At 44.4% G+C, this 26,859-nt stretch overlaps 1 protein-coding gene across 3 annotated transcripts in view; it reads left to right on the forward strand.

The window, feature by feature from the left end:
• The window catches only part of ADAMTSL3 (ADAMTS like 3), a 285,673-nt gene that overhangs the window by 206,806 nt on the left and 52,008 nt on the right, over positions 1–26,859 (forward strand). For all 3 annotated transcript variants that reach the window (XR_014213399.1, XM_082198243.1, XM_082198244.1), the window contains 6 exons: positions 1,229–1,313; positions 9,460–9,749; positions 15,499–15,628; positions 17,240–17,432; positions 19,033–19,212; positions 20,579–20,732. Coding sequence is in view for 2 of the 3 variants with exons in the window: in XM_082198243.1 (XP_082054369.1) it covers positions 1,229–1,313; positions 9,460–9,749; positions 15,499–15,628; positions 17,240–17,432; positions 19,033–19,212; positions 20,579–20,732 (1,032 nt within the window). In the remaining variant the exon portion in view is untranslated. The remainder of the gene's footprint in view (positions 1–1,228; positions 1,314–9,459; positions 9,750–15,498; positions 15,629–17,239; positions 17,433–19,032; positions 19,213–20,578; positions 20,733–26,859) is intronic.

The raw sequence follows: 26,859 nt of genomic DNA on the forward strand, positions 1-26,859 counted from the left end.
GACCAGATTATATTAATTTGGCTTTGACTGTGCAAGTGTGTGTGTGTTTGTGTATAGATGGGGAGAGAATTATTAGCTGAAGTAAAATGTTCCTAGCAACCTCTTCAAGAAGCTGGAGGACAAACTTGAGAGTTGGCAAAGTTATGAGGCTGTAGTAATCAGCGCTAAGTAGGGTGTGTGCCTGTTATTTTTTCTTCTTCACTTATGATGTAATTTAAAACAGTGGGGTGAACAAATCTATAGTGTAACAAAACAGGGAGAAATAATTTCATTGTTTTGCTTAGCAGTTAATGGATTTTTCAACAGTGGTCCATTTCACACATAAGACTAAGCCAAACTATTGCTTAGCACAAATGAGAAAACATGTGGGTTCCCAAAGCAAAAATTACAGCCCCTGCACTCCTCCCCTGGAATAAACATTGGTTATAGCTGCAGTGAGACAAACCGTGAACCTGGGTTTGGATGTAAGGGTAAGTGAAACCATGGCTTAGCCCTGGGCAGTGTGGCAGCAGCAAGAGAAGAGAAGGAATTTGGTGGCTGGGAACTCACACAGTTGCTTGTTTGTTGTAACCCATGGTTTGGCTTAGTGTTGGGTTCAAACTGAATCAATATTTAAATAAGATCAAAGAAGTCAAGGCGCTTCTCCTCATTGTGTAGAATTTATAAAACACTTTAGAAATCCCTGTAGGTATAAACCACTGAGCCTATTGGGCTTGCTGATTGGAAGGTCGGCAGTTTGAATCCCCACGACAGGGTGAGCTCCTATTGCTCTGTCCCAGCTCCTGCCAATCTAGCAGTTCGAAAGCATGCCAGTGAAAGTAGATAAATAGGTACCACTACGGCGGGAAGTTAATTGGCATTTCCATGTGCTCTGGCTTCCATCACAGTGTTCCGTTGTGCTAGAAGCGGTTTAGTCATGCTGGCCACATGACCCAGAAAGCTGTCTGTTACTTCTTTTTGTTTCTTAGTATTTTACTGATTTGTTCAGAAGTGCAAACATAAGAAAAAGAAAAAAAATGAAGAATCAACGATATAAACCATAGAATGATGTTTTTCTCTCTCTTGTATCACAACTAATGGTGTTTTCCTTTTTTGTCCTGAAGAGGGCTCTGATTCCTGAGTGCACAGTCCCAGGTTGTTCAAAACAACGAGGTTCCTGGTTCAAACCCAGGAGTTGCTGAAGTGAGATAAATAAATAGCCCATGCTTTGTGCATTTTCCTCTTCCAGAGAAACATCCCGTTGAAGCAAGACTCCCCTGGTTCAAGCAAGCGCACGAAATGGAGGAGACCAGAGCAGTCTCCGAAGAACCGACGTAAGTTTGCCATGCCTCTCTCTTTCCTTCTGTCTCACTCGCTCTCTTTCTCTTTAAGGCAGAGAAGAGGCCGCTGATGCATTTTCCCGACTGTTTGTAAAGACTGGCCTCCCTTGCCAAGTCATCTGGCGTTTGGATTTTCCTGGGCTGGGTCTGTCTTTGCAAGTCAGTTCTCAGATTCTTCCAAACAGTTCTCCTTGAGTGACGCAAAAGCAGCTGGAGCCAAGAAAGTATTTAAATTATATGTTTCGGAAGTGCTATCAAGGTTTCCCAGCTATACAAATTCCTGTCCTCCAGAAGGCACTTGCTTGGGAGAGTTGAGTTCCAAAACGGCTCTCCTGATGGCAACCACAAATTTTTGCAAGCAGTGGGGATGCAGCCAAGAAGAAGGACATTCGTACCCAACATCTGTGTTCATAGGGCAATCTCTGGTGGTCCAAGTTTTCTCTCTTTGGTTCTTCCCTCAATAGATCTAGGGCATCTCAGTTAGAATTGCAGGAACAAGAAACAATGTTCAGGTCTTGAGTGAGTTTGCCCAGAGCAGAGGTGTTTTGACCCATTTGGCCGCTCCAGGGGAGGTTGAATGTAACCATGGTTATACCTGCCTTAGTGTTTTGACCCATTTGGCTGCTCCAGGGGAGGTTGAATGTAACCATGGTTATACCTGCCTTAGGGCTTTTCCAGACTGTTGCTATTTTTGAGCAGGATTCAATCACTTACTCGCAAATTCAGGTCATCAGATTGGGAGGTCTTGCACAACAAACTCACTTCCCAAAACATCACAAGTAGTGAAAGTGATGGGAAAATGTATTAGAAAGCATGGGGCAACAATTGCTTAGATGCAACGTCATCTACCCTTGCCTGCAAACAAATCAGAATGAATGTTTGCTGAACAGGTCATCTGGAAGCACCATTAGTTACTTCTAGACTGGTTTACTCCATTATGCTTGACCTAGAGCTGCTCCAGTATGCTTGACCTAGAGCTGAGAGCCAGTGTGGTGTAGTGGTTAAGAGCAGTAGTCTCGTAATCTGGGGAACCAGGTTCGTGTCTCCACTTCTCCACATGCAGCTGCTGGGTGACCTTGGGCCAGTCACACTTCTCTGAAGTCTCTCAGCCCCACTCACCTCACAGAGTGTTTGTTGTGGGGGAGGAAAGGAAAGGAGAATGTTAGCCGCTTTGCGACTCCTTCGGGTAGCGATAAAGCGGGATATCAAATCCAAACTCTCTCTCTCTTTTCAAGAGTCTTTGAAAGTCCCATTGGTCCAGAATGCTTTTTCCTTCATTTAGATGGAGGATAGTGAGTGTATGTAGAATACCGTACAAATGTCCTTCCAAGGACCACACTTCTGTATTCTCAAACTCTTTCTCTTGTTCTCGTTGATGTGAGCCACTAGGGACGACAGTAATTGCTTGGAAAGAAGGGAAATACATTAAATAAACAAACAACTCCTGAGCAAAGAGGCATCTCCATTGCCTTCAATTAAGGGACTGCACTGGGTACATATCCCATTCACACCACCAGATTGGGACCCTTTTACATCTATGGGATTGTAATTCACCGCGATGAATGGAGAAGAAGCCCTTGCAAACATGCACATCGGAGATTTCTGTCTGCAAGAAATCACTGGCTTGGAAAAACTGACCGTATGAGATTTTTAGGCATGCCCTTGTAGCATTCTGCATGTCTACCAAATTATATTCTGCATTAAAAGTAAAATACGGAACTGCCAGAAAATTCAAATGAGATGAATATTCTTCCTCTGCGCATTTAAGTGAAGTCAGCGTTCTTTCTGCACATTTCAGAGCACAGTAACCAAGTGTTGTAGGATGGATGAGGCTAGATGGCCCCTTTGTTTTTTCTTCGTTTGTCCTGTTTGATCTTGGCAGGTGTGTGTATATTGGTGGACACCAACCTGACTCAACCCCGAAATTGCCTCCTGAGCTGGTGTTATAGATCCTGCACATTTATACTGCCATGCTGCCTTCTGTTAAGAAACAGACCAGTATGAAGTCACTGAGTTGGAATTCGTTTGCAGATTTCAATAGAAACTGGGAGTGAGTGACCTTCTCACTACAGAAAGGAATTGTCCCTCTTTAGGGCTGAGACAAAATCAGACACACACCAGTTTGCCACCCCATTTGTGGCAAATGATTTATTGGGGATGCGAAATGCTTTAAAAGGGGCTTGTCATTGGCAGTGATGGCAGTTCCTCTTTTTTGATAGAGTTCTCAGCGACTGGAGACTATCATTGCCTTATTCCCCAAAGCCCCTGGAATTATTAAGGATGTTGGAGAAGTCCAATGGCAACAGAAAATGAGGCGTAGACTGCTGCAGTTTGTGTAGTCAGGAGCAGAAATCACTCAAGCAAATATGATCAGCGAATATGTTCAGTCTCTTAAAAAAAAATCCACAAATGATACATAATTCATGATTTTTTAAAAACAGTGTTTTGACATTTCCTTTACATTGGAAGGAAAATGAGTTACGTCGACCGTTACATACGTAGCTTATGTTAAATAGCATACAACAAGGCAAATGATGTAGCATTTCTGCAGAAACCGATCTGCAGCTGCATGAAAACACTGCTAATGGATGGTTAGAATGGACAGAAAGAGCATACTACCTTCTTATGTCCCTAGGAATTTTGCCTTGTCTCGAGCCCTTATAATAACTGAGAATAAATGCTTCTTCCCCTTTAGAGTGCATTAACCTTTGATTTTTGCAATTGACATGCAGCTCACAGTCCACTTGCAGATCCAGACACAGTGAGGCCATGTTGGGGTGCATGGAAGGCAAACAAAAACAGGAGATATGTGTTGGGTTCAAATTAGGCCACAATTTTATTGATTAAAGACAAAACAAGTTTGGCGTGGCCATTGGGCATGTGTTGGCTGATGACTAGATGGTGTTTGCCAAGTTTAGGTGCCCCCTGCGGCGTGGGCAGCATCCGGGGAACCCCCAGTTGATCACCGGCAGAGGGCACTGTGGTCCCTGATGTGGGTATCTGGACAGGAAGTTCTGCCCTCTGAGATCCCTTAAGGGGATCCACCTATGGAATGGGATGGGAGAGGCCCCTTCCTCTACCCATTCCCACTGATGGTCCAGCCCAATGCCTCTTCCGTCACAAAGTTGTGACGATTGCTATGAGGTAGGAAAACAAAACAAAACCACAGATCCAGCCAATCCGTTTGCAAGGAAAATTCCTTGCTGGACCTGAAAACAGCGACCAATAAATATCCATAGACAGGGCTGTCACCATCCCTCTGGACAGCCCTCAAACCATAGCAGCATAGGGAGAGTGGGAGGGAATGCCAGCGTGAACTTGTGGCTTAAGACTAGGTTTGCAGTTTCCCTTGGTAAATTTCAACCCCTTCTTTAACAATGGCTATATCCTTCAACAAAAGCCACAACGTGAAAATTTTAGTCCCTGGTTCATTGCTTTTTATTTTATTTTAACTGCCCATTGTGCCTTCACACCTTAGCTTGAGTTCGGAACAAGTAAGGGAAATGTGAACACAGCTGTGTGTCAAAAATCCACAAATTGAGATGTACCAAGACAACATCTGGAAGATAAATACTTTTGCCCCTGTGGTCAAGTGTGTGTGTGTGTGTGTGTGTGTGTGTGTGTGTGTGTGTAGAAAAGAGTGTTGAATTATGCATAATGGTGGTTCTAAAGTTTTTTTGGTTTTTTAAATGTATATTACAAAAATGGTGTGTGTGTGTGTGTGTGTGTGTTTTAAAAAAAGACTGTTTGGAACACTAAGCCAAGAAAAATGGAGGTATAACCTTTCTAGTTCTTTCTGGTGGAATGTGATGATAGTTGATACCCATCATTATTGTAAATGTGTTTCCCTGGAGCCTTCTTTATTTACAGGGGGATTTTCAATAAGCCTTCCAAAAAAAGATTCCACATCCTTTTTCTTTTAATAATCTTAAAAGAAATAAGAGAGCTTTACAACTTTTTCCCCTTTCTTAATCATAACTTTGAGAAACAGGCCAAGCTTAGAAGCTGATAGCTTTGTGAAGAGGTAGGGCTGGGTTGGAGTTATTACACTGGGGCTATTCGGACGCATTCTATGTACACATAACACCCCATACAGATTTACTGAAATCATTCTTGGTGGTCTCCTTCATCCTCCAACAGGAGAATTTCACTACACATCAGTTGCCCGTATGTGGTAAAATTGCACTCGTCATGGTCCTCTGTGCGCCAGTTGCAGTTTAGTCCTGCTGGGCGCATGACCCAGAAAGCTGTCTGTGGACAAACGCCGGCTCCCTCAGTGAGATGAGCGCCACAACCCCATAGTCACCTTTGACTGGACTTAACCATCCAGGGGTCCTTTACCTTAAAATGGGAATCTGTAGGGGCTCTCTCACACATACACACAAAGAGAAACAAAGTGAGATCAGGAATGGGTCTGAGACTGTCCTGTACCCCACCCACTTTCCTCATTGTGGGGAAAGCATAAGATATGAGTCAGGGAATCCTGTTTGCTTGAACGTGAAATCTCCCGGCTCAATAGCTTACAGCGATGGAATCTGGGGAGGAAGCTCATCAGCTTAAGGCCTTATCTTAGTCTCTCTTGACCGCCAAGCAACATGAACGGGCCACAGAAAAGCCGCCCTGTGTTTTCTATTCATTACGCTGCATGACATTTGATGAGAAATACCACTATCACGTCCTTTCTCCTACTGTTCTTTACAAGCACACCACAGATCACATGGACCACTGGCAGTCCATGGATGAGTTTGGGAACCCTTATGTTAGAACACCTGGAGCTAAGTTGAAATTTCTTGAAATAAGTTTTTCTGAGAAAATATTTGAGAATTTGTTTATTTCCAGTGTATACAGACTGCATTTCACCATAGATGACCAGTTTACATAACATACAGAGAGCAGTTTACATAACAATCAGTAAAATAATCTGTGAATCGAAATATTACTTTGCTTCTTCACTCCCTCCCTCCTTGAAAAAAGAGGGCCATTTTGCAGAACCTTCTCCAAATATTCTCTACCGTTTTTGCCTGACAGTGCCCTTGGGTGATGCTAGGGCTGGGGCATTGTGGGGAAAACAAAATGGCCGCCAGACTGTCAATTCTGCCACTGCTATTGCAGAAGCAAAAGGACAAACAAGCAAAAACCTCAGGAGAAAAGAAAGAAGTGGTGCCATTGTCACAGCTGACAGAAAACCCTGCCTCCAAGAAACTGTTCCAGAATTTACTCTTCCACCAGGGAATAGTTGGCAGAACTTTATTCCCAGCTTTTCTGCGTGAAAAAAAAATTGAAGTAGGGGTTTGAGGGGGCCACTTTCACCCAACTTTACATTTCATCCTACAAAATGCAGCTACCAACCTCAAAAAAATCACATGATTTGATTTAGCCAATGGCAACCCTAGGTTGCTTGTTCCACAGGTTTGCTTGTTGTTGTGTTACAATAAATAAATAGAACTTGGAGTTGGGACTCTATGAAATCCCAGACACTAAATATGCAACAGGAAAACCTCAATTACAATATAGACCTGCTGTGTCGAGGAAAAAATGCTTAGAATTCTCTGACTGTAAATGAATTTGTTCTGTGGTTCAGACTTTCAAACAAAAATGCAAAGCTTCAAAGGAATTCATCATACATTATTTTTGGACCCTCTTATGCGTTCCGCCAGCCTTGTATACGGAGTAAATTCTGAACTGCTGGTGTACTGCTGTCAACACATTTTCTCTCTCCTCAAGCTTTGTCAAATATTTGCGTTGGTTAAGGCATTGCGGTGCACTGCTTAATGACAAAAAGCTAAGAGAATATTATTCTTGGTTTAGATAAGCAATGGTTCAGAAATTCTCTTTGTCCTGTCCATTTGTCTCCTTTCTCTTCTCTTGGTCTTACCTCCTTTCTGCATCCCAAGTGGTTGATATTGGGCCCTGGTTGCTAGGATTCCCAAGCTCTTTCTTTAACCTACGTCCTTTCTGTGTGGACGTAGGGAAAGGATGCAGGGCTCTGAACAAGCATGGGCATCCTTGCGTTGCCTGGAAATCTCTAAGTACCACACCCCTGAATCAGTATAATACCTAGCAAGGGTGGTTGTGTACAACAGCACTTACGTATATGTAAACATATGCTGCAGTTTGGGAAGAATCCTTCCATCTAGCACAGGGTTTGGGAACCTTGTCTAGCTGGTGTGATCCTTATCTCCCCAGTCCTGGAGAGCAAATTTGACAGTTGACTGCCCATCTGCCAGTCATCTGGTGTCATAGTGATGTCAGGTTACACTGCACTTCAAAGCCCCAGTTATTGGGACTTCAAAGTGCAGCTCAGGGCTGTTTGAAAGCCCTTTTGCAAACAGCCCTCTCTGCTCTTATATCCTCTGAAAACCTGAAGCTTAAAGAGCAGTGCACAGCTGTTTGCAAAAGGGCTTTCAAATAGCCCCACACTGGCCTTTGGCTGCAAGTGCCTATTTCTAGCAGGAGAACAGGAACACATAGCCAAACTGAGGACTGATCCCTCCATGCGCCAGCTGGTGAACAGAGGGTTCACTTGTGTTGACTGCTTGGGGTCTGCTTCACAAGTGCATTCCCCACAGGGAATGCATTGGCTAAGCAGCCGCCAGCAAGATTGACCTTTGCTCTTCTGGCCGTCAGCTGATGTCACCTAGTGATGTCAGCTGATGGACAGGGGTTACGCTTTGGAGGAAATGGCCTTGTAGGCCCACATTGAACCCCTGGCCTGTAGGCCCAAAGTTCCTCACCCCTGTTCTAGCACCTGCAGCTGTTTGTGGAATTAGCCTTGCAGGATAGGGTTTGTCTGTCCAAACAGGTGGTCTGTACAGGCAGTTTTGTCAGGCAGTCTTCTGTTTGTGAGCCTAGGAACTGAATATAGAACCCTTTGTCTTCTCTTCTCTCCCCTCCCTCCCTCCCCCCGCCCCATGACTTACTTATTACATATCTATACCTCATTTCTTCCATGAAGCTCAAGGATGAAGACAATATGGTGTCCCATCCAGGCTGTGGACAGAATCTAGGCTACTTAGCTTCAGCAAGGTTGTAGCATCATGTACCATGTCCTACACACCTTGTGAAAACTTTAGGCAAGGGCTGGCTGTTTGGTGGGTGCCTGTTCTGAGAACCTCACCAGCAATGTGCCTCCACCTCTCCGGCAGAAAACAAATTGTGCATCAGTGCCTGTGGGTGGAATCCATCAAACCCTGTCACTGCACAACTTCCATCCATTCACAGAACACTCGTGCAATGTGAATGTCATTGAAAGGAATGATGGATGGAGTCCTCTTGTAAATAACGTTCACATTTATCTAAACCTGTGGCAGTCTACATATTTGGGATGTCTTCCCAGCCATTGCGAGATAACCGCAATGTGTGTTTGTGTGCATTAACTGCGTTTAGCTGGGATAATTCTCTCCTCTTTCGATATATAATCAGAATTTTGTCAAAGACTTTTGAGACCTTCACATTGATGGAAGAAACAGTAGGTACTCGATTACTTTTAAAATTTCAACAAGCAAGGTACATAGGTTCCCTTCTCAGCTTTGCAAGTGTGCCTGCAACAATTACTTTTGATCTTACATATATGTGTACATGCAAGGAATTCAAGGGATGTCTTACTGAACTTTCAGATCAGGAATCTTAATGGCAAAGCTAGACATTAAAGGGAGGCACAAAATGCCCAACTCCATGTTTGCCTTGTAACACTAATGTGTGACCATTTATAAAACATTAGAATTTTAATATTCATTTATGTTTATTGGTACAGCATTTATACCCTGCCCTTTAGCCAAAAAAGGATATCCAAGTGGTACTCACACACACACAGTTCTGAGGTTGCTTCTGTCCTCAGGCTCACAATCTAAAAGGACATGACACATAAGGAAAAATGGATGAGAGAGAGGAGGGAAAAGCAAGCTCAAACCCAAGTTATTTAATGCCCCGTCCACACTATGAAATTAAAGCATTATCATGCCTTTTTAAATACATGTGGCTTCCCCCAGGGTGTAGAGTGACGAGAGTCTGTGGCAGTTTTCCGTGTCCACTGGCAGAAGAAAACTGAATCTCTTTTGTCATTGATTCAGATAAATAAAGGGAAATGTTTCATAGTTCCATTGTTATTGTCCCGATTTCTTACGCTGTGGTTTCATTGCAGGTTTATCCCCGAGCCATGGTCCCCTTGCAGCGCTTCTTGCGGCCGTGGTGTTCAGACGCGTGATGTGAAGTGTCGTATTTATCTCGCATTTACTCAGACGGAGGTGGAGCTGCCGGATGAAGAGTGCGAAGACACCAAACCGGTGACTGAGCGCAGTTGCCACTTGGAGTCATGCGATGGTGACCCTGTCCCATTTGTCCCGGAACCTCCACCTTCGGAAGATGCTGCGGACGTTGTCTATGGCTGGGAATACATTGGCTTCACTCCCTGCTCTGCTACATGTACTGGAGGTATTATTGTCTGTCTATGAATGTCAAAAAGATCTTTTTCAAACGTTACAAACAATTGTGCAGGTGGTAAGAAGGGCAAAGCGTGACGAACCAGTTATCCATGAATGTAACACTTTCTGTGGAACAACCCCTGTTCCCCTTGTCCCTCGATGTATAGAAATCTGGAGCATTGCTCAGTGATAGAGCACATCCTTTTGCATGAAGGAGGTTCCAGGTTCAATCCCAGCATCTGCAGGTAGGACTGGGGGAAAGACCCTTGTCTTGAATTCTGGAGAGCCAGTGTCAACAACATTGAGCTAGGTACATCAGTGGTCTTATTCATACTGGGGCAGAATCTTAGGTGTTCCAGAAAAGCACTGTAGCTTGGAGGTAGAGCACTTGTTTTGCATGCGGAAGATGCCAGGTTCAGTCCATGGGAGGTTCAGCAGGTGGCAACGTGGGACTAGGCCTTTTCAGCAGTACCCCTTGTGTGTGGAATGCTCTCCCCAGGGAAGCATAGCTGGCACTGTTTTCTACTCAAGGCAAGTCGTTTTATTATGGTCAGTGACCAGGATCGAAACAAAAAACACCAATTACAAAATTTAAAAGCTCAAAGCAAAGTAAAACAATATAAATTCACATATGGCGCTGTGGGTTAAATCACAGAGCCTAGGACTTGCCGATCAGAAGGTTGGCGGTTCGAATCCCCGTGCCGAGGTGAGCTCCTGTTGCTCGGTCCCTGCTCCTGCCAACTTAGCAGTTCGAAAGCATGTCAGAGTGCAAGTAGATAAATAGGTACCACTCCAGTGTGGTGTAGTGGTTAAGAGCGGTAGTCTCGTAATCTGGGAAACCAGGTTCGCGTCTCCGCTCCTCCACATGCAGCTGCTGGGTGACCTTGGGCCAGTCACACTTCTGTGAAGTCTCTCAGCCCCACTCACCTCACAGAGTGTTTGTTGTGGGGGAGGAAGGGAAAGGAGAATGTTAGCCGCTTTGAGACTCCTGAAGGGGAGTGAAAGGCGGGATATCAAATCCAAACTCTTCTTCTTCTTCTTCTTCCGGCGGGAAGGTAAACGGTGTTTCCATGCAGTGCTCTGGTTCACCAGAAGTGGCTTAGTCATGCTGGCCACATGACCCGGAAGATGTATGCCAGCTCCCTCGGCCAATAAAGCAAGATGAGCGCCGCAACCCCAGAGTCGGCCACAACTGGACCTAATGGTCAGGTAAAAAAGGTAAAGGACCCCTGGACGGTTAAGTTCAGCCAAAGGCAACTATGGAGTTGTGGTTCTTATCTCGCTTTCAGGCTAAGGGAGCTGGTGTTTATCCACAGATAGCTTTCCGAGTCATGTGGCCAGCATGACTAAATCGCTTCTGGCACAATGGGACACTGGCAGAAGCCAGAGCACACTGAAATGCCATTTACTGTCCCACCACTGCGTTACCTATTTATCTACTTGCACTGGTGTGCTTTCGAACTGCTAGGTTGGCAGGAGCTGGAACAGAGCAATGGGAGATCACCCCATCGCGGGGATTCAAACCACCAACCTTCTGATTGGCAAGCCCAAGAGGCTCAGTGGTTTAGATCACAGCGCCACCCGCATCCCTCTGGGTGGTCATTTATCTGTCAGAAAGGAAACCTTTCTGACATAGGAGTGTCCATCAATCAATATGTTGTACTAACCCTGGGTGCTAGTCATTGTACATCGTATTGTAATAGCTGCTGCACAAAATTTGGCCACGTTGTGTGTTATATCAGGATTGTTATCTAGGAGCAACTTTTGGTGCATCAGGCAAAGACTGTTATTTTCTCCTTGGGCTTTCTTTGACCCTTAATTCAAATAGTGGCAATGTGGCTTTTTTTTTTTTTTTGTCCTGCCTTAAAACAATAATCATTATTGGATGTTCTTAAGTCACTTTGTAAATAATAATACCAATAATATTCCTGAAATCCCCATGTAGAGGTCCGGAGGATTCCTTTCTGAGACCCTGAAGAGCCACTGACTTATAGGCAGGGTGAGCCAATGAACTGACTCTATATAAGGCAACCCCCCCAAGTGAATTTCAAAAGTAGTTTACTATATTGACCTGAAGATGTGCTGTTTCCAAAATAAAAAGCAAGAAAACAATCCACGGGTGGTGGTGCAAAGCCCATAAGCAACTATGACTTCCAGCCTCATTTCATGGATGTTTTAAAGAACCAGGAATTTAAATTAACAGACAGTTAAGTAGGTGAAAGGAAAAGACAGGTGTGCGTGAAAAAATTCAATTTGAATTTTGTGTATATGTTATTGTTCAGTTGGAGCGTGGGGCTGAAAACGCCAAGGTTGCAGGTTTTATCCCTGTATGGAACAGCTGCATATTCCTTGCACTGCAAGGAGTTGATCCTCGGTGTCCCTTTCAACTCTACAATTCTATGATTCTGGTTAATGTTGACATTTACCAGTAATTATTGTGGTTGTGCAAGGACCAGCTGGAAATGATATATAGCGTATGTGATACAAGGCTTGGTTTTGGGCCTTACAGTCATTGTGTGACAAGTGTAAATGATGGAAGTGAGGATGACATTATATGCTGGATGGCAAGCCCAATTTTTTATTAATTGGGAAACTGGAGTGTTATGTTAATAATGTTCATATTTTTAAGAGGACCTATGGCAGGTTTCCTCAACCTCGGCCCTCCAGATGTTTTGAGACTACACTTATCATCATCCCTGACCACTGGTCCTGCTAGCTAGGTATCATGGGAGTTGTAGGCCAAAAACATCTGGAGGGTTGAGGTTGAGGAAGCCTGATCTATGGCCAGGCACAAAGCGAAGCTCTCTAAACAGATGCCACCGAAGAAAACTCTCTGGAATCAAAAATAGTTTGGCAGGCCACTTGGAGTGCAGCTTTTGCAATTGGTGTGTTTCAACGATAGCATTTTTGTTTATGTGAGCTAATACGCTAGGTTTCTAGGTGAATGTTGTAAAGCCATACAAGATTAGCTGTTATGGCATATCCTATTGGCTATCAACCATAGATCGTATTTTGATAGAGTTTTAAATCCTTGCATGCATAAGTTAAAAATACATATTAAGCTCACCTAGACCTTGATTTCATTTATCCTCATTTAGTGTTCGGTCAGGGATTATGCTCTCCAAAATTGGTTTTCTGTGCATGTATCTGTGTGCCATGTGTGTGTGGAAACACACTTGAAGAAAACTAAAAACAAGCAGAAAAGCAGCCCTCGATCCTCTGAGAAAATGTGTAATGGAGTGAAATGCGCAGGCCAAAAAGGAGTCAGGCCAGCAGTTTATCTAATCCAGCACTGACCTTCTAGAGGGCTCTCTAGGGACTCGGCATTCTTTACTCAGCCTCACTACCTGAGGTTCCATTAACTGGAGATACCTGGGGATTGACCCCTATAGATGCAAAACATGCACAGTGCCCCTGAGCTACAGCTCTTTGAAATATATAATCGGCTTGCTCCGATGATCATGCTAAGTGCGTTTTGCTGTTTTCAAGAAGCGTTGCTGCAGTATTGATGGCGCAACATCAAGTGTGGTTGATTTGCTAATGAAGGACAAGGCATCCCTGCCAAAATCTCTTTCCCAAATTGCGGCTTGGGTTGTTCCCTTCGTATGCCATGGGTAATGTCCAGTTCTGACATAATACAATTTTGAATGATTGGGGACAGATGGAAGTGGTTGAGATCCCATTATAAAAATCACTTGTCACTCATATCTAGGAACAAAAACCCTCGCCCATGCTCTAACCAATTACGGAAAGTCATAAAACACACACGACTAAACCTGCCCAGGGTGGGGGGTGGACATATTTCCAGTCCTGAGTTTTTCCACGGAGTCAGCTAAAAATAAAAACAGGCCTTTTTAGTAACCAACAGAGTGTTGAGAAAAGCCTTCATGATGAATTAGGAGAAGAGGTATTTATGGCAGTAATTGTCTAGCTGTTGTACAGGTTTTTGTTGTTTTTTTTTAAAAAAAGGAATAAAACTCGGGTTTTAATATATCCTACCTACACAAATAACAAGGCTCTGGATTTTTATTAGGAAATGCAGTGAAAGTACAAAGGTGCTTGAAACCTTGCAAATCTTTTAACAAAAGAGAAATATTAAGCTGTCTTGAAATCAGATTTGTAGCCCCTCTGAAGCCTCTAGGGGAACATGCATTGAGAAGGAAGGAAACAGGTTCCCTGAACTATGACCATTTTCGGTCTTGCGTATCACATTAGAAACCCCCCACTCCCCACCATTCCTCATAGTACCAGTGAAACCTCAGTACCAAAATGAACTTCAGCGCATTTCATTCAGTATGACAGTGGTAATGACTTCTTGTTTTATTGGGCCGTACATAGATGAGATTTCCAAGGCAACTTTACAGCCTGTGGAACGAGCTGTGCCCTTGGTTCTCTGGCAGGGCTTTGTATATAATAAGATGAGGTTCACAACTCCAGATACTGTTCGAAACGTTCAGGTCAAGAGACTCGCTGCTCAAGGCCATGTCAGATATTCCGGTGGCATGGCTGTGCTCTAATCGCAGAGAAAGCCAAAAACGAGGGACTCTTGTTTTAGGACGTGGCCTTATTGATTTGTCTAGCTTGGCGTTGCCTCAGTGCTCCAGGGTTTCAGATTAAAGGTGGGCAGTTGTGGTTTAATTATAATATAATATTGACTGGATGCCCTCAACGGAAGGATTCAAGAATTCTGGATTGGAGTTATTGTATATTGGCAGAGGTACCAGCATGTTGAGAGATGGAGCGAGATTACAGAGGGGAATTCCGGATGTCTGCCTGGGGCTAATGGCGTCTCTTTGTTTGGGATGTGGCAAATTATGGCTCCTGTGAGCAGAAACTGAAAATGGAATTGCTGGACTGTGGAAAACCTTAAGAGAAAACATTTCATACAGAACTAAGAAGGCGAAAGTTGAACAGACCAGTGGCTGTGAAAGTAAATGAATATTATCTGATTAGCATTGGAATGGCTTATTGATTAATTAAGAAATGCAATGTGATATTAGATGATCAGCACTTTGTGAAATTCAGAGCATGGGAAGTCACTCAAAGATATAAAATTCGGCATTTATATTTGGCTTTTTTAAATTATAATTTGGAATGTTTTAATGTGGTTTGTATTGGATTATTAAATTGGGAAACTTAATAAATATTATATTTAAAAAAGTTGGGCACTTGTTTCCATCCATATCTGGAGATGCCAGGGATCTAAGGTGGACAGTAGTCTGGACACTGGTCTCTAGATCCCATTTGTGGCATATGCAGAAGACAGCTCTGGTTCGTTTGACCCTTTAATTAGTTCTCTTTTTTTACCTCCTATAAAAACTATGCAGGACACTCTCTGTTTAAAGAACAAATAACTTTCTACTTAGTGTACTTGCAGTTGCAGATTAAATATACAATGCAGATAGATGTTTCTGAAGTTGCTAAAACATCTTACATAGATTAAACTGCTGCAGACTAACTAACTTGTAACTAACCTTTATTGGCGTAAGTTAAAACAGTAAAATCATAAAATCATCCAAATACATTGATAATCCAAACGCATGCAATATATAAAAGACTAGATAACAACCACTGAATAAATCACACAACTTTAGATTTAGCTTTAAATATCTTGGCTAAGTCCTTGAACTGGAGTTTAGCTACGTCTGATTTAGATTGTGGCTGGAGAGAATGTGCTTTATATTTGTAACTTTTTCTTACTGTTCAAGATACGTTGCTCATGTGTAATATATCTCATTTATTTATATATAACAATCTAGGGACTCAGGAAGCCATTGCAGTGTGCCTACATGAGCAGACAAAGCAAACTGTCAATGACAGCCTGTGCGACAGCTCAGCAAGACCCCCAGCAATGAGCCGTGTTTGCAATACGAGGCTTTGCCCCCCAAGGTAAGACTCTGCGTTGTGGAAACCTGTATTTTTTATTACTGATATTTTATTAGAAGAAATTCATTTATTAAAAAGTGGTGAAAAGAAAGAAAAGGAAAAACATGAATTAAAAGAAAAATGCTACGTTACATTTCCATACATATACAAACGTGTGTAGTCTTATTATCCTAATACAATCGTACTTTGGTTGTCGAACGGAATCCGTTCTGGAAGTCCGTTCGACTTCCGAAAACATTTGACAACCAAGGCGCGGCTTCCGATTGGCTGCAGGAACTGCTGCTGATTGGCTCCTGGGGATGCAAGTGTCCTCATCTCCTGGCTGCAGTGTGCCCAACACATCATGACTGTACAGGAGGATAACTGCTCCCCATCTCCAATGCTCTTGCTGCCTGCAAAAGGTAGCTCAGGAGACACCCCCCCACCCCCCCTCCATGTCAGGGCTGAATACTTCAAGGGGAGGTGTGGTTAAAGCACACCATGTAGATCAACCATTTGGATGGAAGACCCCCAGTGGAGCTTCTATGCAACCACTGGCCACAGAAAGGATCATGCTGAAATGTTATTTTGTTTGTTAGTTTAGTTGTTTAGACGTGTCTGACTCTTCGTGACCCCCATGGACCAGAGCAAGCCAGGCATTCCTGTGTTCCACTGCCTCCTGCAGTTTGGTCAAACTCATGCTGGTAGCTTCGAGAACACTGTCCAACCATCTCGTCCTCTGTCGTCCCCTTCTCCTTGTGCCCTCCATCTTTCCCAACATCAGGGTCTTTTCCAGGGAGTCTTCTCATGAGGTGGCCAAAGTATTGGAGCCTCAGCTTCAGGATCTGTCCTTCCAGTGAGCACTCAGGGCTGATTTCCTTAAGAATGGACATGTTTGATCTTCTTGCAGTCCATGGGACTCTCAAGAGTCTCCTCCAGCACCATAATTCAAAAGCATCAATTCTTTGGCGATCAGCCTTCTTTATGGTCCAGCTCTCACTTCCATACATCACTACTGGGAAAACCATAGCTTTTACTATATGGACCTTTGTTGGCAAGGTGATGTCTCTGCTTTTTAAGATGCTGTCTAGGTTTGTCATGTTATTAGTTAAGACCAACTCAGCTGTCTTTGGCCCTCTCTCACCTAGTCCCAGGCTGCGGAAGAGAGAAGGGAAGCAAGGCTATGCCAGTGCTTCTGCCGAAAGACCAGCACACATACACATACTGGTCACCTAGTGCCCGCCATGCTTTCAGGGCTATCTGACCTGTTTCCAGCCCAGACGGCTGTTAAAAGGGCAGTAGCTTTAAGAAGCAGTGTCTGAGCTTGCATGCTTTCCTCTTCCCTCCCCATCCCTTTTTCCTTGTGTGCTGTGTCTTCTACATGGTGAGCCTGCGGGTGTGGACTGTCTTACAGTGATCTTTCTCAACCGAAGCCTTTTCTGATAGTGGGATAAAAGAGAACATAAAGTGTTAAGTCACTGAATAAAAGTGTTGTGTGTAATGGAGGGTCAGAGAGAGAGAGAGAGCAACCATTTATGAAACTTTAGTGGAATCCAGTATCAAAGCAACCGCTTCTGCCTCATCATTCCTAGCATTGCTTACTTAGTCTGCCCTTTGGATAATCTCTCGGAACAGGTGGCAGGTGCGTCCCTGGAGGCAGTGCTCTGCCACTTGTGGTGTTGGCATCCAGACAAGAGAGGTGCGTTGCCAACAACCTGGAGGATCAGTTGTTGGGCCCGAAAACTGCAAAGACAAAAAGCCCCACTCTTTGCAAGCCTGCAACCAGATTGACTGCCCCCCAGTTTGGCACGTTGAAGAATGGCAACAGGTATGATGGGGTTGCTAAATAAACAGAGGCTTGAGGCAGGGATGGAGAGCTCAAGGTCCTCCAGATGTTGCTGAGCTCCAGCTCTCATCGGCCTCAGCCAGTATGGCCAGTGGCCAGGGATGGTGGGAGTTGTCCAAATACATCCGGAGGGAGACATGTTCCGCTTTCCCTGACTTAGAGTAACCTCTCAGCGGAGCTCATGCTCAATTTTTAATTCACGGGCTGCTGACAGTGCACTGTTTCTGGAACAGAAGTGTATTCATTCCTCGCTTTTTCAGCACATGATCTTTCTAGATGAAATGAATTATGTGGATTTCAGAGGCCTTCCTGGGTGAAAGCCACAGTCATTAGGCCAGTTTCGCATAAACAATGGATGAAACGGTCAACCTGTTGCTGGGCTGTACTGATTCAGGCCAAGATACAGGATCCACATAACTTGAGTGCTTAAAAAAAAGAAAAATGCCTTCATCTTTGTACTCTGAAAGAACAGGCCTGTAGCTTGCAGGACTTGGATCCAACTTCTTCAAAGGCCCAAGTGTCCACAGCAGTCAACAGTTTAGATCACTGTAAAGCGCTGTTTGTGGGGCTACCCTTGAAGGCAGTCCAGACACTGAAGGTCAGGCAGTATGTAATTGCTGAAATGCTGAATGGCAAATCAAAACAGAGTTATAAAACTGCTGGGCTCAGGGGTAACCCATGAAGCGCGGTCCAGGACCGGTCCAGAATCCGAAGGTTCCCCTGGGAGTCAGGAAAACCAGGCAAGGACAGGTGCAGGATCTAGCAAACAGCAATGTTGCTCCTGCAACCTGGGGCAGGGTCCGACAGCCTTTTATCTTTGTTGGGGTAGCAGCCAGTCCTGATCCCCCGGTGACTCACCTCCCTGTTTCGCCCGAAGGCGAGCACTCCTCCTGCGAGTACTCAGCCCTCTCCTTCTCTCAGACCTTAGTCTCTGCAGCTCGGGAGACGTCGGTGGGTTACTAGACCCAGGGGCCGCCTCAGCCTCCCCTGACCAAACCGGTAGTGGAGCAGCTGTAAGTGATGGCCCAGCTGAAGGCAACGAGGTAATCCCCACATCTGGAGTCAGGGCAGGCTCAGGCCCCAGACTCGGCTCAGCTGGTATTTGTTGCAGGGGAACCTGTGCAGACTGGTACTCTTCAGGATCAAGCCCCAAACTTGGTTCAGATGATGCCTGAGGCAAAGGATCTGGTTCAGACTGAGACTCCTCTGATTCCAAGTCTGAGCCCGAGTCCCAGGCCATCACAAAAACATCCATTCATCCATTTCATTTATAGCCCACTTTTCTGCAAAGGCACCAAAAGCAGTTTTCCCATTGCCAGAAACTGTCTATGCACTATCAAGCCCAATTCAAGGTCTTAATGCTGACTTACACAGTTTCTTTGGAACACCTGAAAGACACTTTGTTTGACAAATTGTATTTTGTAATGTATTATTGGAGTTATCCATATCCCAATCTCCTTTGCTGCTGTTGCATTTGTTGTCGTCGTTACCTGTAAGGAAAAGACAATCAGTAAGAAGTTCTTAAAATGAAGAGGAAGGTTCTGTGCACAGGCCTAATTTCTGTTAGTCTCCTTCTGCTTAGTGTTCCCACACGTGTGGAGGAGGAACCCAGAATCGCAAAGTGACTTGCCAGCAGTTGTTGATGGATGGGAGCTTTCTGAAACTTGCTGACGAGAGGTGCCACGAATCCAGATTGTCCACTCAGAAACCCTGTGCAAAAACGGACTGCCCTCCACAGCTGATTGTGGGAGAATGGTCTAAGGTGAGTATCTTTAAATAAGAGTGTGCCTATATCTGCCTTTCTTCCACAGCCCTCTCCATTCAAGGTTGGATCTCTACTAGATGCCTTTTGATGCACCCCTGTCTCAGTTAACATGAACAGCCCTCCTGTAGGCTGCAAGTGCACACAAGTTACCTGCTTGTAGCACAGAAGTGTGGTTTATCTCTCTTTTTCTAAAATAATTTTTATTGAATGATTTTATGTTACAAAAAACATTACAACCATACTACTACAAAATATAATTGAGAAATCAAAATTACATACATCAATATTTTGTTTGTTATTTGTTGTTTACTGTCTTATTTCCTCCCAAACATTTCATTCAAAACATCCACCTGTACACACATGAAAATAATAATAATAATAATGAAACTGAATATTTCCCCCCTTTTATCTTACAAAGTATTTTCTTCAGTTTTGACTTCCTGTCAAGTCCCTTCGCATATGTTTTATCTTACAACTGAATGTACACAAAACAATAAACCTTTCTATATAAATTTTCCAATACATTCAGAAAACATAATAAATCATTGTTATCCACCTCCTTTTACTTCCTTTGCCACTCGAATGCTAGCATGGAGTCAAAACTATTATTGTATTTTTGAACATATTTTCTATAACCATCCGATTTTTCCGCAAATTTTTGCTTTGAGTTTCCTCTGAGTTTGCTGGTCAGTTGAGCCATCTCCACAAATTCCTGTAATTTAATTTGCCAATCTGTTATTTTTGGAGCCCCCTGATCTTTCCATCCCTTGGCCACGAGTATTTGAGCCGCTGCAGTTGCATACAAGAATAACTCTCTTGAATTTTTTTGGATCTCTTTGTCTAAAATACTTAAGTATGGTTTCTCTTAATATGGAACCATTCATGCTCGTTCTCAACATTTTACTTTCAATCTGGATTGATTGCTCATCAATCCAGATTGATTGCTTGAGCAATCCTTGGGTCCTTGAGAATGTGTTTGAAACCCTCTCGATTAAATTACACGTTTGAAAAACCTCCTCTTGCTATCTTGGTATATGCCCCCTCACAATGTGATGGTACAGACACACATACACATGCCCTTCATTGCTGGGACCGCCTGCCACCTGTTTTTGAATGAACACACTGTGGAGTAAGGCAGAATCAATCCGCAGTGCGCTTTACTTTTCAGAATGAAAACCGTTTGTCAACCGTTTCTTGTGCTTTCCAGGAGCAAGAAATATCCAGTAGATCTGGATTGTGTTGTAGACTAGGCCGAAGAAAAGAACTCGGTCTCCATTGATTCTAGAATAAAACGTTGAGTGTGCACATCCTTATGTCAGGTTGGCACATGTGGGACACGACAATTGCTTCATTTCTTTTGCAGTGCTCTGTAAGCTGTGGTGTCGGGACGCAAAGGAGGAAGGCTACCTGCCAGAAACTCACAGCCAAAGGCCAGCATGTTGCATTAAACAGATCTATGTGTGCCGACCTCCCGGTGCACCCACTGTCAAAGCCATGTCACATGAGTGCCTGCAACAGTAAGTGACACATTTTTCCAGGTTGCTCGGGAGAAAAGAGCCCTGATTTATTATTGTTACCATACTGTGTGTAGGCTATGCTTTACAAACAGAAACATATCTATATATATATATATATTTGCATACAATATTAATTGCATTCGTCCATAACAATTTCACTATCTTTATAGGGGTTCCTTCAACCACCGGACTTCACCCCACCCGTTCCCCAGTTTCCAATATTTATTTCTTCTCTTTTCTGCTACTAAATACTTTTATCCAATCTATAAAATCTCCTTTCTCAATACCTTTTATCGAATTATATTACAGGTGCTAATCCAATCCTTGTAATGTTTTTAAATGTTTGCAATGCTCCTTCATATATTCTATAAAATTAATCCATTCATTTCTAATTTTTTTTGTCTTCTTGATGTCTAATCTTCCCAATCAATTTCGCCATTTCTGCATAGTCTATTAGCTTCAATATCTATTCTTCTTTCGATGGGGTTCTTTCTTCCTTCCATCCTTGGGCATATATAACATTCTTGCTGTTGTTGTTGCATACATAAATCCTTTCAGGGTCTCTTCCCCAATTATACCTAATGAAAAAGCCTCTAGTTTTTTAACAAAAGTTATTTTAAACATTTTTTTATCTCATTATAAATTATTTCCTAGAAGGGTTTTGCTGACTTACAGGTCCACAGACAGCCACACATCTATACCTAGGTGGAGTCCAAATTGTCTGCACACATAAATATCATTTCTATATTTGATCTTCCGTATGCAGCTGCAATGAGTCAGCATTTGACAATATCTGTCTGCAGTCATGCAGTAGCAGCAGACTTCGGTCAATTTGATATCAGTGTTAACTTTTTTTAAAATTTTGCTCTCTGAAAGACAGCCTAAATTTGCATTTATGAAAATGTCTTTCAAGGGCTTAGTAACGCTCCTGTTTTGGATGGCAGGTGGTGGGAAGACAGAAAGGTTTTTGGAGATGGCAAGCTAGTAATTGTTCTCCAGTTCAGATCTGCACTTGAGCAGAATTTGGAGACTTTTACGAGCCCCTGAAGTTAATTTCCAAGCCTGGCTCAGCAGAACTTGGCTGCCCAATCTTATATATATACAGTGGTGCCTCGCAAGACGAAATTACTCTGTTCCACGAGTCTCTTCGTCTTGCGGTTTTTTCGTCTTGCGAAGCACGGCTATTAGCGGCTTAGCGGCTATTAACGGCTTAGCGGCTTTAAGAAAAAGGAAACAAACTCACAAGAACTCGCAAGATGTTTCGTCTTGCGAAGCAAGCCCATAGGGAAATTCGTTTTGCGGAACGACTCAAAAAACGGAAAACTCTTTCGTCTTGCGCATTTTTCGTCTTGCGAGGTACCACTGTATTTGCCCAGACCTGAGTCCTGCATTCCCAATTAAGTGTGCATAGGATTGCAGCCTTAGTGTTGTTATTAGAGTGTTCCAGTGTGCATAGGAGACAGAAGATGCCTTTTCTTTCTTTCTTTCTTTCTTTCTTTCTTTCTTTCTTTCTTTCTTTCTTTCTTCCCCTTGTTGCCAGAAGTCTTGAAAAGGGTGTCTGCACTTTGCTTTGTACGGTTGCTTTTGAAAGCGCCTGCAAGGGTGGTAAGTGTACATGTAAAATAATAACAAATTAGGCATCTGACTGGTCTTTTGTGCAAACAGATCCCGGCTACAGTCTTGAATGTGCTTGCTCTGGCAGCCGCAGAGCCCTGCTGAGGTCAGTGGGGCTCTGCCAGCATAAGCACATTTAGAATTGCAGCCACTGTGTCTGCTTGCGAAAAAAATCCTTAAGTGTCATTACCTTGCATATGTATATGTATAATTCCCCAAACTAAATCCATGTATTCCTTTCGTGCTTTAAAAGAAGGTGAGAGGGCTTTAATGTCAATGACTTAATATGGGAGAGAACTTGGCAAAAACTGTATTGTACACAAGCTCCGGGATCCAGGCCAAATCAGGAGGGGTTTTGGTTTTTTACTCCCCCATCTCCTCCATGCTATATCATCATCTCCTTTTGAGAGCTCCCGTAGTTTCAAAAGTACTTTGGCACCAAGTATGAACTCAGCAGGGAGCTGTAGCCAATCCAGGTGAAAGGAAGTGCTTTTTCACACAATGCCATCGTTCAATGATGGAACTCAGTGCTGCAGGATGTGGTGGCGGCCACCTGCTTGAAGAGCTGTAAAGAAAGCGTAGAGAAAGTCATAGCAGCTGCTAGCTATGATGGCTCAATAAAGGTAAAGGGGACCCCTGACCATTAGGTCCAGTCGCGCCTGACTCTGGGGTTGCAGCGCTTTATTGGCCAAGGGAGCTGACGTACAGCTTCCGGGTCACGTGGCCAGCATGACTAAGCCGCTTCTGGCGAACTAGAGCAGTGCACGGAAACGCTGTTTGCTTTCCCGCCGGAGTGGTACCTATTTATCTACTTGCACTTTGACATGCTTTTGAACTGCTAGGTTGGCAGGAGCAGGGACCAAGCAATGGGAACTCACCCCATCACGGGGATTCGAACTGCCGAACTTCTGATCAGCAAGTCGTAGGCTCTGTGGTTTAACCCACAGCGCCACCCACATCCCTTGATGATTGCTCAATATAACCTCCGTATTCAGAATAATTTCAGTTACTGGGAATAAAACAGCCATGAGGGAGGGCTCTCACCTACACTCCCTGCTTATAGGCTTCTCAGCAGCATCCTCACTGACCACTGTTGGAAATAGATTGTCACCCCAGGTGTGGTGCAATAGTAAAGGTAAAGGTACCCCTGCCCGTACGGGCCAGTCTTGACAGACTCTAGGGTTGTGCGCTCATCTCACTCTAGAGGCCGGGAGCCGGCGCCGTCCGCAGACACTTCCGGGTCATGTGGCCAGCGTGACGAAGCTGCTCTGGCAAGCCAGCACCAGCGCAGCACACGGAAACGCTGTTTACCTTCCCGCTATAAAGCGGTACCTATTTATCTACTTGCACTTTAAGGGTACTTTCGAACTGCTAGGTGGGCAGGAGCTGGGACCGAACAACGGGAGCTCACCCCGCCGCGGGGATTCGAACCACCGACCATGCGATCGACAAGTCCTTAGGCGCTGAGGTTTTACCCGCAGTGCCACTCGCGTCCCATGTGGTGCAATAGGACTCTTGTATTAATATGAAGAGTGCACCTGCACAATGCATGCACACTACATTTTAGGTGTGTTCTTTAAAAAAATATATGCATACACACAAAGACACGAAGCATTTTACAGCAATCTGTTCTCTGCTTGTGGCGTAGTTTGCTTGGCGTGAGCTGACCTGTTTGATTGGTGAAAATTGCAATGGGGGGGGGGCAGGAATAAAGTTACAGGGCTCTGTCCAACATTCTCTGTCTGCAAATGCAAGGGCTCTTGCACCAGCAGATAGGTGAGTTTTAATGTTGTGCAACAGAGGAACCTAACGCACTTCTGCGCCAGCAGAAACTCATTGCACAACAGACCGCGCAGTAATATTGTGCAACGAAGTCACCAGCAACCTGCTCTTGTGCAACAATATTCCTCCGGCGCAAAATATCTTGCCAGCAAAACAAGCAAAATGCTAAGTGACTTTAACTTAGCGCTACGTTGGCTTCAACCCACAGAATTTAAGCAGAGGGTTTAACTATATGGCCTCTCAGAGCCCCTTACAGTATATGGGGAGGAAGGAGGGTTTTCTTTGAACCAATCGTGGTTCAGAGGCCTTGTGCAGCTGCTTTGGTACTCACTGCCTGGAGACCTGAATTAAGAGACAGGTTGAAGACAGTTTCCTTGGATCAGGTGTGGAGCCTCAATGCAGGCATCTCCTTGAGTTTAATTGCCTTCTGTGGCTGCTTGGCTACATGCCATAACTCCGCATTAAAAACAAGGCACCAAACAAAATAGGAGCTAGAGTAATTATTGGTTCATACATAATATGAAACCTCTTTTCTTGGACTTCATTGCCAGTTAACATGCCAAGATCCTGAGGTACAAAACACCACTTTAAATAAAGCTCCACGGATTTGAAGGAATGTCCTTGGCGCGGCATTTAATAAAATATTTTCGAGCTGCATATCTCTCTGAATTTAATTAATTGTGGATATTTGCGTGGCAGTGTGTCCAGTCTGCACATTGCTTGGTGGAGAATAACGCTAAAGAAACATGGTTAGCTCCTGCTATTGAAAGAAGGGAAGTCCTATGGAGAAACAGAAATGAGGGTGGTTCGAAACATGTCTTGTTAAAAGAAGGAAGCTTTGGGAAAACATTATCTTAGTTCAGTTTCTTGAGCTGCTTATGGCAAGGGTTTATGTTCATTTCTATCTCAGAACCATGCTGCACAACCAGCAGAATCATGTGGGCAAGCTCTTGTGGGACTGGGGGAATCGGCTGGTTGTGTGGCTCAGCTCTGGAATTAGGCTGTGAATGGAGAGACAGTGTGGTGTAGTGGTTAGAGTGTCAGACTAGGGCCTAGAAGGCCAGAGTTCAAATCCCCACTTGGCCATGAAACTCACTGGCTGGACTGTGGCCAGTCCCTGCCTCTCAGCTTAACCTAACTCACAGGGCTGTTTTGGGGATACCACCTTGAGATCCTTAGATAAAAGGTGGAATATAAATGCAATGTCTGTCTGTCTGTCTGTCTGTCTATCATTCATCCATTCATTCATGATGCTTGTATCCCAAGTTTCCTCCTACTGGAGCCCAAAAGTGTCTAACAAACATGATAAAACAGTCAATTAAAGCAATTTAAAATTTTCAACAAAACGAAAAACAATACAGTGGACATTGAATGAGGTTGTATGCAATGGAGCTGTCAGAGCTGCCCAAGGTCCCAGCTCACAAAGGACCAACGCCACTTCGTTGTTATATACAAATGTCTTTATTGAAGTTCATTTTCGTTTTTACAGCCGCAGCGTGCAACTCTACGTCTGAAACTCTAGACCGCCGAAGCTCCATCTGAGTCTCCTCCCCCCCAGACACCAGTTTAAGACTCTAGCCTTGCTCCACCTCTTCCTCTGCTCTTTCCTCCTCTGGGTCCGCCTGCCAGCTGGGGTCTTGCCCTTCCTAGACTCTTCTGACGCTGAATCCCCTGATTCTTCCCCCTGCCTCCGGCGGGCTTTAGGACCTGGTTCCCAATCCGAACTTTCTGCCGTCCCGCGCGCCTGTACATTCGAACTTGGCGCGCGCGCCCAGCCGGCTACCTTCCTCCTGACCGTTACACTGCTCCTGTCACTGCTTCCCCCTTCGGGGAGGCTAGCTGGACTTGACCTCCCCTCCGTTCCCCCACTCTCCGATAGAGGCGTGGTCAGTCTCGACTCATCTTCTCTCCCTGCTGGAGGAGACGCTGGCCCTGACACCTGGGACTCTTCCCCCCCCCCCCCGCTACGCTCTGGTGGGGAAGCTGGTCCTGATTTCCAGCTGCTGCTCTGGGAGTCCCCGCTGGCCCCCCTTGCCCTGACCATCGGCGCCTCCTTCTGGGAATCTTCTGATTCGCTGGAGAGGCTAATGGAATCTCTTGGGTCACTGCTATACCCCCCTACGCTGCCCTCCGATTCCTCCCCTTCGCTCTCCATTTCCTCTCTCCCCTGTGCCTCTGTTCCTGAGGCCCTGACAGGAGCGCTAAGTTAAAACTACTTAACTGTATGCTTGCATCCCTGAAAAGATGTTTCACCAATGAAACATTGTGCAAAACAATGCATAAGCACACTGCTGGTGACTTTGTTGTACAATAGATTGCTCGATCTGCACTATGATATCCTGCTAGATCTTGTTGTGCTATGTTGGATTCCCCTGTGGCAGAATATTAAAGCTAACTCGTCCTTGTGCTAGTGGGCAGTGAACCAACGGATGCAGCCTGGTGCTGCAATTTCCAGAGTTCCCTGGGAAGAGGGATTGGTTGTTAAACCACTCCGAGAATTGTAACTCTGCGTTGGGGAAGAGGGGTCTCCTAACAAATTTCAGCAACCTTAACAAACTACAGTCCTCAGAATGCTTTGGGGTGCAGCCACAGCTGTTTCAAGTGGTACGATGCTGCTTTAAATGTTGTAGTGCAGATGGCACAGAGAAAATATTTTTTACGATAACCTGTTTGTAAGGATGAAGGACAAATCGCACCTTGAGCTCTTTGGCCAAGGGCTGGGGTATTTAAA

The sequence above is a fragment of the Podarcis vaucheri genome (assembly GCF_965113315.1).
Source record: "Podarcis vaucheri genome assembly, chromosome: 14".
In the NCBI taxonomy this organism is placed as follows: Eukaryota; Metazoa; Chordata; class Lepidosauria; order Squamata; family Lacertidae; genus Podarcis; species Podarcis vaucheri.